At 38.4% G+C, this 12575-nt stretch overlaps 1 protein-coding gene and 1 long non-coding RNA gene across 4 annotated transcripts in view; both read left to right on the top strand.

The window, feature by feature from the left end:
* Positions 1-11217, top strand: part of LOC132911628 (complexin) — a 330756-nt gene extending 319539 nt beyond the window's left edge. For all 3 annotated transcript variants that reach the window (XM_060968358.1, XM_060968359.1, XM_060968360.1), the window contains one exon: positions 698-11217. In XM_060968358.1, the coding sequence (XP_060824341.1) occupies positions 698-774 (77 nt within the window). In that variant the 3' untranslated portion in view covers positions 775-11217. The remainder of the gene's footprint in view (positions 1-697) is intronic.
* The window catches only part of LOC132911631 (uncharacterized), a 271608-nt gene extending 260391 nt beyond the window's left edge, over positions 1-11217 (top strand). Inside the window, exon 2 of the long non-coding RNA XR_009659054.1 lies at positions 1773-11217. This is a non-coding gene — a long non-coding RNA (uncharacterized LOC132911631). The remainder of the gene's footprint in view (positions 1-1772) is intronic.
* Positions 11218-12575: the final 1358 nt, after the last annotated feature.

Genomic DNA, 12575 nt, shown 5'->3' on the forward strand with positions numbered 1-12575 from the left:
AGTTGCGAATGAAAGAAAGTTTAAAAACGATACACCGTGAATTATAGAAACTTTTGTATTAAAGATTTTTTATCGTATTGGTAAGAGTAATATATATATATTTTATTATATATATATATATATATATAATATATATATATAATATATATATATATATATATATATATAATAATATTACGAACAAGTACAATATATATATATATATATATATTGCAACAAATGTAATAATAAGTATTAATAAGTAACTTAATAAGTAACTCGTAATATACGTTGTTCCTTTACAGTGTCGTTCCATATTTCTTATTTTATAAACTTTCTTCTATTCTCCGCTGTATGAAACGCAAAACTGCAAACTAACGTAAAGTCTATAATTCATATGCAATACTCAAATTTTATTAAACATAAAAAGTGTATCCAAGATTTATAAATGGAAACGTAAAGCGGCAGACTTTGAAGTTCTACGCACGAAGTATGAATAAGATAGGGAGATTCGTCATCTGATTCAACGATATGAGTATACTTCTAGCGTAAAGTGAAATCGTTTACAACTTGAAAGACAAGCCTCGAACGACATCTTTGTACATGAACTCTTTTCATCGCTTTCATTGATATCTAGAATGAATCCTACAAATATCCGCCGCGTATTTTGCGACACGTTATATATACAATATAATACATGAACGTTCGTTTGTTCCAGAAATCAAGAACGCGTTAGATACGCATATACAAGAGATCAAAGCGCAAGTACTGGAAGGTAAATGCGACCTCCAATAAGCCTACCTACACCCTTAAAGCGGTCGGTAAGGAGGGTGGTGCATCATGTGCTACCAGAGCCGCATCCGCCTCTCAGCCCCTACGACATCACGAGGAAGAGAACGAGCGAGATCTGACGTGTTATTGGAGAAGCGAAAGGAAAGAGCGATACGGGAACTTACTACCAGCGTCGTCGTCGTTGCCGTCGTAATCGTCGTCGTCGTGTTGTTCGAGCGTAGATCAATTCGGGATTCGAATTGGCTAGTCGTCCCTTAGAGAGCGTCGAGAGAAGCGACAATCGCTCGAGACACCACAACCAACGCCCATCGCCCGTCCTCGGTCCTCCAACGACCATCGAATTAGATTTTCTACGAGGGTACGCGCGGAACGATCTTCAGAACGAGCGCATCGACCAAACAAGAGAAGAGTTACGAGCTTCGATCAACATTGCCATCGTGTGAGAAGGTCGTGTCATCGTTGAGAACGAGTGGATGGAACGAGACGAATTCGATGGATTAAATTCGAGAGATCATCGTCGATAGCATTGTTAATTGACTCAAGTGATCTTGGAAATTGAAGGCAGGGGAAGAAGGAAATCGAGAAGATCTAGAAATTCGAAGCTCGGTGAGGATCTAGGATGTCGATGGTAGAGCGACGAATTCAGAGCAATTTCAGAATCGATACAACCGGAGAAGATCTACTAGAGACATTACACGTAAAAATTCATAGAGAAAAGAAACGAGGAAGACGGGGACGATGTTAAACGAGGACGATGACGGGATAAAGAAAACTGCGGCAGACGTGAGAACGTAGGAAGTACGAGATCGGCGAGAGTTCGTTTACGCCTTACGATTCGAAGAAGGAAGAAGGACAGAGACGATCGAAGTTAAGGAAAGGAGAAAATGCAAAGTATAAGATCCGTGAGAATTCGTATATGCGTTACGACTGGAAGAAAGCAAATGAAATATCGGAAAGAAATCTTGGCAAGAAATAAGATAGGACGTAAAAAACAAAGAGAGAGAGGAGGGGGAGAGAAAGGAAAATGATTGGATCGATCAAAGTCTCTTCGGATATCGCACGAATATCATGGCGTAAATGAGACGTGAGCAGTCGAAGGGCGCGTGCATATAAATATACCTATATATATATAAATATAAATAAAGAAATATATTATATATATATAAATAAGAAAAATGAAAGAAGTAAAAAAAAGACGTAAAAACTTAGTACCTAAGTTTCTAGTGAATTTTTCGAATAGTGGTAAAAAAAAAAAAGAGGAAACTACCGGTAGCAGAGTTACGTAGTCACTAGTTCGTTCGACGGCTGTTCAATAACAAGGAGATCAGAAAGGAGGGAGTCATTATTATTATTCGAGTTATTAATTATTCTCATAGTTTATTACCGCGGTCATTGTTCTTATTATTGTTGCCATTAAATGTTTATATTAAGAAACAGGTTAAGACAAGGATCGAGGGCCACGAGAAACTAGAGTCAAGAGACCAAGAGCTAAACGTAAGACGGAGATGGATTGCTGAGAAAGAGAAACGAAAAGAAAAAAAAGAATTAACACAGGAAACGAGTAATGAGAAAAAACAAGAGTAACCGGCGGCCCTTGCTCTCCCTTCCGTCCAAATTCGAATTTTTTCCGATTACCTCTCGGCGATATAGCTCGATCGCGATTGATCCGTAGTGAAACGCGTAACACCTGAGCGATTCTTAGGGACACTTAGTTAGGAGACACATTGCCGACAAAAGTGACGAAAAAATATAAAGTGGTTATTAGACCAAAAAAAAGAAAAAAAAAAAAGAAAAACGGAAAAAATCGACAAAACGAGAAAATATTTTAAATGCGCGCTTCGTTAAGAATAGCTCGACGAATCGAGCAGCACTGACTCTCGCGTTTAAATGCAAACAAATAAGAAAAAAAGAAAAAAAAAGTACTAAAGAAATGCCTTTCTTTCACGTTTATACGGTGCGTTTCTATCGAATGTAATTATATAGTAAGTTAATTGTTAGAGAAAGGAAGAGAAAACTGATTTATATGTTCGCTCGTGAACGATCTTAGAACAGGATAGAGAAGTGTCGCGATTCGACGATCGAGACTGTTCTTAGCAAGGAGTTTTCAGGTGTTACCGCCGGAAACGTTCGAGCAAAGTAGCCATTGTTTCATCCTTTCTCGAAGCAGTTCACCGGTCTTTCATCGTGCTTGTTCGTCTGCGACAAACACGTTGTGCATGATGGACGACGCGTAAACGATGATGGACGGGATGGACAGAGCATCGACTGCCGGCAAGTAACGCGAGCCTTATACATATACAGAATTAACAAGAAACTAAAAAATGCTCACGCACGATACCATTGCGATATACTTAGAGACTAATTGGAAACAGGGGGAGGAAAGGTATAAAAGAAGCATTTCATTGAGCAAGCAAACGTTTCTTGTTCCTTCGATCGGAAGATCTACGTTTAATGAAGAGACTGAGAGGATAACTCTGTTTAAATTAAAATGTATCTTGTAACATAGATTCTTGCGTATATGTCGTAAAACGTTCTGAGTTGGTATATGTATAGGGCGGATAATGCCAGATGAAGTTGTAACGGAGAATGAAAGCACGAAGAGGAAGAACGTGCCATTTAACGCGTGACGTCGTTTTTTGTATGAGTGACGAGATGATACGAAAGTGTACTTTTTTTATGTTCGATATCGTTCCTCGTTCTGGTACCGATCTATATATTCTTATACATCTTCTTCTTATCTATCTTCTCAAAATTTCTCAATTGATTCTGACTCTGAAGCAACAGCTATCCTCTGATTTCTTTGCGAATTCGCGATATATTCTCCTAACACGCGCTCTATCATACTTGATCACTCGGATTAGGAAAACATTTCTCGACGATATGCCGCAATATACGCGAGGAAAGATCCATCGAATGTCGGAAAAAAAAAAGAATTCCAATTGCTGGAACGAAGAGAAATTAGAAAGAAGCAGATGAAGCAGGATCCGACGGGAGATGAGAAAAGATTGGAAAAAGCTTTCCTCGTCTCATCGAGATAAGTGTGTTACATTTAGGACCGCGTCCCAGTTGAAAAAGAAAAGGCAACTTAAACGTCAGTCGAAAATGAGAAGTCGGAAGGCCTTCTGTCCAAACGTTTTGCTATAGAGACGAACGCATGTCAGCTTTCTATGTGCACTCTGCTGTTTCTCGATGTATAAACGTAACGCGGCTCTTCTAGTCGAGAGTGTCGACGATTATCAGTCGTTCCGCAAGCACGTTCACGGATCTTTCCCGTTTGCCAAACTCCGCAACGCAAATTCGACCATCGAAAAGGCCAGGACGCCAGCCTTAACTTTGCCAGAAACTTTCCTCGAAATTCGATAATATCGTCGATACTTTTTCGAACTTCGAATCTTGGCTGAATAGGAGCAAAAAATAATTTACGATATTAAAAATTCCCAAACTTTTAATGACTTGCTACTTTATCGGGCGACATACTGCCTCGGCAACTATATAATTATTTACGAATAACGACGCAAATCGGTAGAGTCGTTATCGAACAAATCGTCAAACGATTTCTCGATCGCTAAATTCTCCAAACGAGCACGAAAGAACTAAAGAAGAAATTCAACGAACAGCTTCCTTGCTCACTGTCCGAACTTTTGGAAAACCACCACGCGCTCCGCTACTTTCTCCTGTCTCAATGTCGTAAAATACCTCTTGGCAGCTGTTCGTCCATGAAAAACAAACCGACAACTTTTCCAATGTTTCCAGTGTTCGACTGTATATCCATTCGACCAGAATTGCGGGAGAAGTTTCAGCGGAGACTTAAGGCTGGCGCGATCGAGCACACAGATTCGATTTTATGCCTTCCTTTGTTTTTATTTTTTTTTCTTCTCTCTTTCCCTTTAGCTTAATCGTTTCCGATAAAAAGAATGACCGAGGAGACGTTATATCGATCGCGCCTTTTTGCGAAGCCATGGCGAATTTTAATCGTCGAACGCGGCGGAACGAGACAACTGAGAAAAGAACGCGAAGCGGACGGGACGTGCTTCGAATCTGAATCTACTTGACGTATAGTCTCTCTCGTGTCTCAACGTGCATGCTACCTGCCTCTCTCTTGTCTGTCGATGTCAATGTCGATGTCGTTGGTTGGATCTTCTCTTATCACGCGTGAGATCTTCGAAGATCACTCGATTAAAGATAGAGTTCAAACTAGAACGTGTATTTTGCTACCTGCGCCGAACGCTGACGAAGAAAGTACAGAATATTATAGTGCGACATATCGTGATGATTTTCGAAGATCCGCAGACTCGTATTCTTTCTCTCTGTAACCGATCGATTCACTAGATGGAAACGCTTTAAAAGTACCTATAACGATTTTACCCTAATTCTCCTTGTTCCTTCAAATTGCGCCCATCCTGCGCGTCCAGGCATCCTGAGCCGACCGAATTCAACAGAAATAATAACCTGTCTCGCATATTCTAATCCTTCTGCGCGATCTACTTGATATACACTTGAAGTCAATTACTCAATTATTAACCCAAAGATGTATACATTATATTATCTATATTGATTCTAGAGAATATATGCTCGTACGTTCTTTTCTTTCTTTTCTTTTTCTTTTGACGAATTTTCGATACGAACGTGAAAACACTAAGTTAAATAACCAGTTGATGGAAAGCACGATTTCGGTGTAGAAGAAGACGAGTTTCAGCGTAGCTCGAAGCGAAATGCTTTTAGAGACAGACCGTTCTTATGATTACGATTAACAGGAGAAAAAATAATTAATTGGACATCAAGTTAGCCAGACAACTTCGAACGACAGCAGTGTATAGCTCATAGACTGTTTTCCTATTCCCCACGCTATCTTTAACTATTTCTGTATCTCCCTCCCTCTCTCTTTCTCTCTTGCTCTTACTATTTTGCTCTCATCTTTTGATCGTAACAAGTTTTCTCTCCGCCTGTCGTCTCATAGTCCCTTTGCTCCATGTATCTCCTACGCTACGCTCGATTGTTCTCTTTGAAGTCACGACTACTTAATGCATGTGTCACGTAAAAACGAACGAATAAAACGAATACAAAAAAAACATAATATCTTACTGTCGTAACCGTTACTGTTGATTAATGTCGTGTGTCGTTGTTGTTTCTCGATGTGATCAACATAAAATGTTGTTCGATGTACTGTCTAGTCAATGTTGACGCTCTAGTCTCAGTAGTTCGTCTTTTTTCTTTTCTTCTCCCTTATCACTCTCTTATACATACATATTGCGTTACATGTTGTTCAAGCTTTCTGTGTAAGACTGAACGAACGATTAAAAGCTTTCTGTGCCATTTAATTCGATGTAGTTTAATTTAAGCGTAAGCAATGCTTAGCACGGTGTGTCAAATATAATTTTTTGTTCGGTTGCCGTGCGTGAAATGGCTGATTTTACTGGTAGCGACTAAAAGTGTCGTTAAGTAATTTTGACGTTTATATATGATTCATATGATACGTTATATTTATATGATATATCATACGTGACATTTGTTATTCAATTTTAAATTTCAAGTTAATTAAACGCAACATGATACTTTGTCAAAGACAGATCATGTGTCAAATCGAATCACGAAGTAACATCGAATTCGAGTGCATTCTTTGTAAACTTCTTAATTTTTGCGAAAAACTTAGATCGTTAAATAAAAATATAAAAAATGAACCGAAATATTCTCAACGATGATCGGTTAATGATTTTAATTGCCATGATCATAGCTTCCTTTTACATTGAATACGTTTAATCGTAATACGATTAATATTATTTTCAAAGTTAAGAAATCAGCCATTTTACTTGAAACGACCTATTGTAAGTTCCTATAAAACTTTCAATTTATATTTCAAACTTTTGTTTGCGAGAGATCTTCGCGTATTCTTGTATTCGATAATCCGTGAAATTTGGTTCAGGCCATTTACCGACGATTTTTCACCAGCGTAAACGTTCATTCACCAGTTGTCGCGTGTATGCGTGCAAAACACGAACACAAGTTGTTGAAACGCGATAGACGAAAAAGTACAGTTCCCCTCGAAAGGCAAAATTCAACGGTGTTGAAAACCTACGAGACAAGAGTAATCCGGAGATATACTAAAACATTATCTACGCGTGACAATCTTCTGTGATTCTCGCTATATCGAAGGAAAAATAACGCGGTCCGAGAAATAAAAGGAAGTAAGAACAGAGAATGGATTTTCAGAGAAATAGAAAATGTATCAGTCGCGTGAATACTCTCCAGACTTTCTCTTGTTCTTTGATTCTTTTGATCTTTTCCATTGGTACGGAACTGTTCATCTTCGATCTCCTTAATTCCCTTTAACGAGTGTTTTTCCACTTCCACTTTGCACCTAACATCGCACGATTCTAGGCGATTGATCGCTCTATCCTTCGCATCCTTTACCTGAAGCCACCCTAAGCCTGTGAACGGCACGTGGCAAGTGATATAAACGAATACTTAAATCTACTTAATTCGTGTTTCATAGACGATCGTAATCGTGAAGATAAAAAAAATGAACAAAGGATTGAATAAAAAAAGAAAAAAAAGAGAATCTAGCAACTCGTGTCTGTTTTCGACGTGACACCCTCGAACGCAGCGTTCTATCAAAGAGAGGGATGAGCCAACGAAAGTTGCTGGTAATTGACGATCTCGGTAAATCTGACTGTAATTAGAAAGTATAATATCGTAGTACTCGCTAGCAAAGTACAATTGATCCGTCGAAACGAGACACGCGTGCAATTATTATGTAAAAGATAGTTGACGAACCTTTCTTAGGTACTTAATTATCGGGCGAGTGTTTCAAGGAAGACAAACCAAAGAAATCGGAAAGAATGTAACGCGTTAGGTACGATATGCGCCGAAACGTTTAAGATTATACGACAAATGTAACGTTCTTTTCTTCATGTACATAGTCTCGCGTATAACCTAGACCTGCGTTTAGTATAACCGAGAAAGTTTTCGTGATGGTTTCGTTCTACGTAACCGCGTCAAGCGAAAAGGATGAACGGAAGACGAGATGTTCACCGTGTCTCCTGGAAGCTCGGGACACCGTTCGTGTCCCAATTTTCCAATTCGAGCGTCCGATTTTTGATCGAGCCAGGGAAATCCGTAAGGAACCAAAAGATGAGGACGGAAGGTGTCCCGAAGTTCGAGGACGGAGGAGATTAATACCGGCGTAACTCGCGAGGAAGAACCGACTTGACTTATTCAGAGACAACGACACAACGCATTATAAAGTAATAATGATAACTTATCGTTAAATCAACGTACTATTGTTATGATCTCTTACATTATGATGATGGTCTCGACGACGAGACGATTGCATAATGTAAAACACGTTCGCACGTGTGTTTTTTCAATGCGTTCACAAAAAACAAAGTACGAACTAACGCTGTAAAACGGTAAATGTTAGACGATAAGCGAGAGAAAATACCGTTCGAACACACGTAACGTCTACACACGGAGAAACGTTCGAAAAGAAAAAAGAGGTAAATAAATAAAGATAGAAGGTAAAACAGGAGAAAATCACGATGTTAAGTAAGTAGTCGTTAGCTTTGTATACAAGGGAGTGCAGAACAAAGACGAAGACGACGTTAAAGGGAAAGAGAAAGGGAGAGCTTCGATAATTGGAGAGTCCCGAGGCGAAAAGATACACACGAAAAACGGTACTTTTCAGCAGCTGCCATTCGACGAGAGGTTCGTGTACCACCATCTTCGAGCGGACTTGTGCGATTTTTTGGATAGGGATTCCGTGAACACGGTACTGGCTGTCGCTCGATCCTGGAAAACTCGATTATGTTTCACGCTAATCGTAAAAGGATGGTTTCGTCGCACAGAAAGCAACATTCTTTCCGACGCTAAATCCAATTTACTTTACACAGATGCTATAAATTCTTGTTGGCAAAAAATTTCAAACCGTTTCCATGTTACCGGCGACGAGCGTGTGAATAATTTAGACAAAGCGACTCCCGACTCAAATTGAATGTTGGTGTCGCTCGAGCCCTAAGGTCGTTTGGAATTTCCTTTAGAAATAAAAATAAAAATGCGAATCGGCTAACTCGCTCCAGGAACGAGCGCACGACGCAAAAAAAGAGGCTGCAATAAGCGTGTATTCTATTTTTCGATCGTTATTCCCGGCGATTCGAGTAACAGCTTGTTTGGCCGTGTTGCGACATCGCGACGTGTACGTAGATCACACCTGTACCGTGCCCGGTATCTTCGTAAATTCGTTGAATCGAGAAGCAATACTATAGATGCCTATAATTACTAATGTTATACGTTTCTTATACAACAACAAAATAAAAAAAAAAGAGGAAGTTGAAAAAGGATTAGAGAAAAACTCGCGTACACACGCACATCAGACACTGTATATGTATTTAAGAATCAGAGTTACACAAGCACACCGCGCGATAACGAAACGAAAAGGAAGGAAACATCGATGTCCATCTCGTCGATGTTTCTTCTTACGATCGGCGCGCAAAAATAGAAAAAAATGAAAAAATACAAAAAAAAAAGTATGAAAATATGTTATTCTCAACCTCGAACTCGAAACTCTGTAATTGCGACGCGTATGTTCAGACATCGATCTCTGTGTAATTTTATATTTCGACGTTCGAAGATGCGAAGCACTTTTAGCTGCATGCAACGACCAATAATTATCGTAATCGTTAATCGTGTAGAGTTGCACCGAAAGTAGAGGAACGATGTAAAAGGAACGGTTAAACGCGGAGGAAAGAAGAGAATAAAATAAAGAGAAAATTGAGAGGAAGGAGAAGGGCATATGGAGTCGTTCGAATGCCCAAAAATCGCACGAAGCTTGCTCGGCAGATAAGAAAAGCGGGTTTGCGGAGAACGTACAATGAAGAATAGCATCGAAGAGGGGAATAGTAAAAGATCTCTTGTATGAGTTATAGAACGCTTAGTGGCTGAATCGCTGGAACACGAATGGGTTGATTGTTAAGAATGAAATATTAATGTAACATGCGAAGAGAATAAGTAACGCCGGATGGTGGATGATGATGATAATATTATATATTGTTGTTAGATCATGTATAATATATATACACATAAACATTGATATAAAAATAAAGTAACCTAGATATTAAGCGACCACTTATTCACACGTTACATAAACACATACGTACACGTACCCTGTGCACATGAAAGTTAACCGTTTATTTAGCGAATTAAACGACTACGCAAAAAAACGCAAGAAGATTCCTTTTAAATCGTTTCTTTTGCCATTTCGAAAAACCGTCTCGGCATTTTATTCTCTGTGTGATAATCGAAATTTTTCTTTCACCATGGAGATTTCTTCGAAGGTAATAATGATTATTCGAACGTACATCCTTTGTGTTTCGTTTAATTTCAATTACGAGCGCTAAATATAATGAGCGTTTCTTGCTACGATTATTTATTGAAATATTGAACGCTATTCTATTTTATTATTGACTAAAAATTGTGTGTTAAATTTAAGTTGTTCAAGAAACTTTAAACTCAAAAATGATTTAAATTGTTAAATTTCGATTTGAAATTGGAAACTTCAAAAGTAAATTAAAAGATTTTTATTCGGATTCTTAAATTAAAGAAAAATTAAAATTATTCCGCTAACTTATAATTCGAATAATTATGACGGATAACGTACATACACGGAAAATCGATCTCGGAGATTGATGCGTAGGCGTGTGAAATTTTCAAATAGGTAAAACGTTTGCCCGTGCCAAATAAAAGGTTAATAGAGGTGTGAATACAGATCACAGGCACCGTTCACACACATGCAGGAACACGACACGATACGACACGACAGGACACACGATTTCGTAGCTGTACCCGTGAGCATCCCCCGTCAAACCAATCCCTGGGCATGGTCTCGGCTCTTGGTTACGCGTAAAAAATGCATAGAGTCCTATACTCTCTATTCGTCCCTCCTCTTGACCCTTGAAACGACGGCAGAAGAAAAGGAAACGAGTCGAGGCTTCTTTAGGTCGCGTCACTCGTCGATTTTTCTTCTCGATAGAAAGGAAAGAAAATTTCAAGTATCAAATAGGAGGCGACAGCCACGAATCAGAGTCGAAAGCTTATACGAAACGAGAAACGAAGCGGGGATAGAATCAAAAAGGAGAAAAGAGATGGATAATCGAGCTTTCCTCTTCCTACGTTGTACGAGAGATTCACGGCGTTTCTTTTGGCTTTCACGGCGGAAGAGATGAAACACAAATTGCGAGAAAAACAAACGAGGATTAACAAAAAGAAAAAAAAGTAAAAAAAGAAAAAGATAAAGCATGAAGACGATTTTTAGGGGCGCGCCTCGTCGTTATAGCTCTTAATACGATAGTAATATTACGAATAATAAACAAAAGTGAATTAATCAGAATATGCGTTTATGTTATTTAGTTCTAAAAAAAATGAAAAAAATGTAATAAAAGTCAATCGTGTTACCAACCCGATCGTCTATTTATTTATTAATCTACCTTTATCAACATCTTTCCTTACAAAGCATCCCAACACTTGCAGAAATTTTTTAGAAACATATTGTGTCTCACGTGAAACATTTATTTTGAAATTTTATCGTCGTTATGTCCATCGTTAAGCATTGTTGAAGAGTATCACGAATTACTTGCACAGAAATTACGATTCCTAATCATCGAATTAAAATTAATCCCATATTATTAACGTTTTTCGATTTTTAATTAAATTAAGAGTATTTATGTTCATAAATATTTATATGGAGATCCATTGATGTACAGTGACAAAAACATTTCAATACTTAATACAGAATATTGTATAGAAACTGCCTTATCAATTAACAAAACGGTAATTAACAGGCCGGTTACGAATGATACCTGGATTCCGCGGTGCTAGTTTTCCTACTATAGTATTCTACTACTCTGTTTTTACCGTCAACCTTATGCATTAAAATAGCTCCATATTCATCCGAGCTAGCGTCAGTATATAATTCTATCGGATAATTAGGGTCAAATATCATTAACACCGGCGCATCAGTCAGAACGGAAATTACCTTTTGCCTTATACTTTCGTGTTTATTTGTCCAAGTTATGTATTTGTTACCGGAAGTAAGTATATAAGTGTGTGAGGTTCCATTACTTATGAAAATTTAGGAACGAATTTTCGGAAATAAGAAGCTAAACCTATGAACTGTTTAAGCTATGTAACGGCCGTTGGTGCAGGTAAAGAACTGAAGACTCGTATTTTACCAGGGTTGGGACGAACTTCTCCGTTGTGAATAAAATATACAAGATAAAGTATCGGTGTCTTTAGAAAAGAACATTTAGAAAAATTGAAAGAAAATCCGGCGTTTACAAGGGTATTTGATACAATATACAATCTTTCTAGTGTTTGGTCTATCAAGTCAACAATAATTAGAACATCGTCCAAGTAAACAACAACGTACGAATAAGCGAGGTCGCCTAAGGCCTTAAGAATAGCCCTCTGCAAAACGGACGGCGCATTTTTTCAATCCAAACGGCATCGTTATACACTCGTATTGTCCATCGAGGGTAACAAGCGCTGTATACTCCGTAGAATTAGGATGAATATGGATTTGGTGATAGCCGCTGGCCATGTCCAGACTAATAAAGTATCTCGCTTTTACAGTCTCGCGATTTGATCCGCAATAAGAATCAGAGGATACCGATCCACGACCGTATTTTTATTTAGTTCTCGAAAATCTACACATAATCTATCTGAGCCATTTTTCTTCTTGACGAATAACATAGGGTTCGCGAACGGTGAATTGCTAGGCCTTATGATATTTTTTGTTCTAATTAATTCGCTTACTC

This window comes from Bombus pascuorum, chromosome 11 (assembly GCF_905332965.1).
Source record: "Bombus pascuorum chromosome 11, iyBomPasc1.1, whole genome shotgun sequence".
In the NCBI taxonomy this organism is placed as follows: Eukaryota; Metazoa; Arthropoda; class Insecta; order Hymenoptera; family Apidae; genus Bombus; species Bombus pascuorum.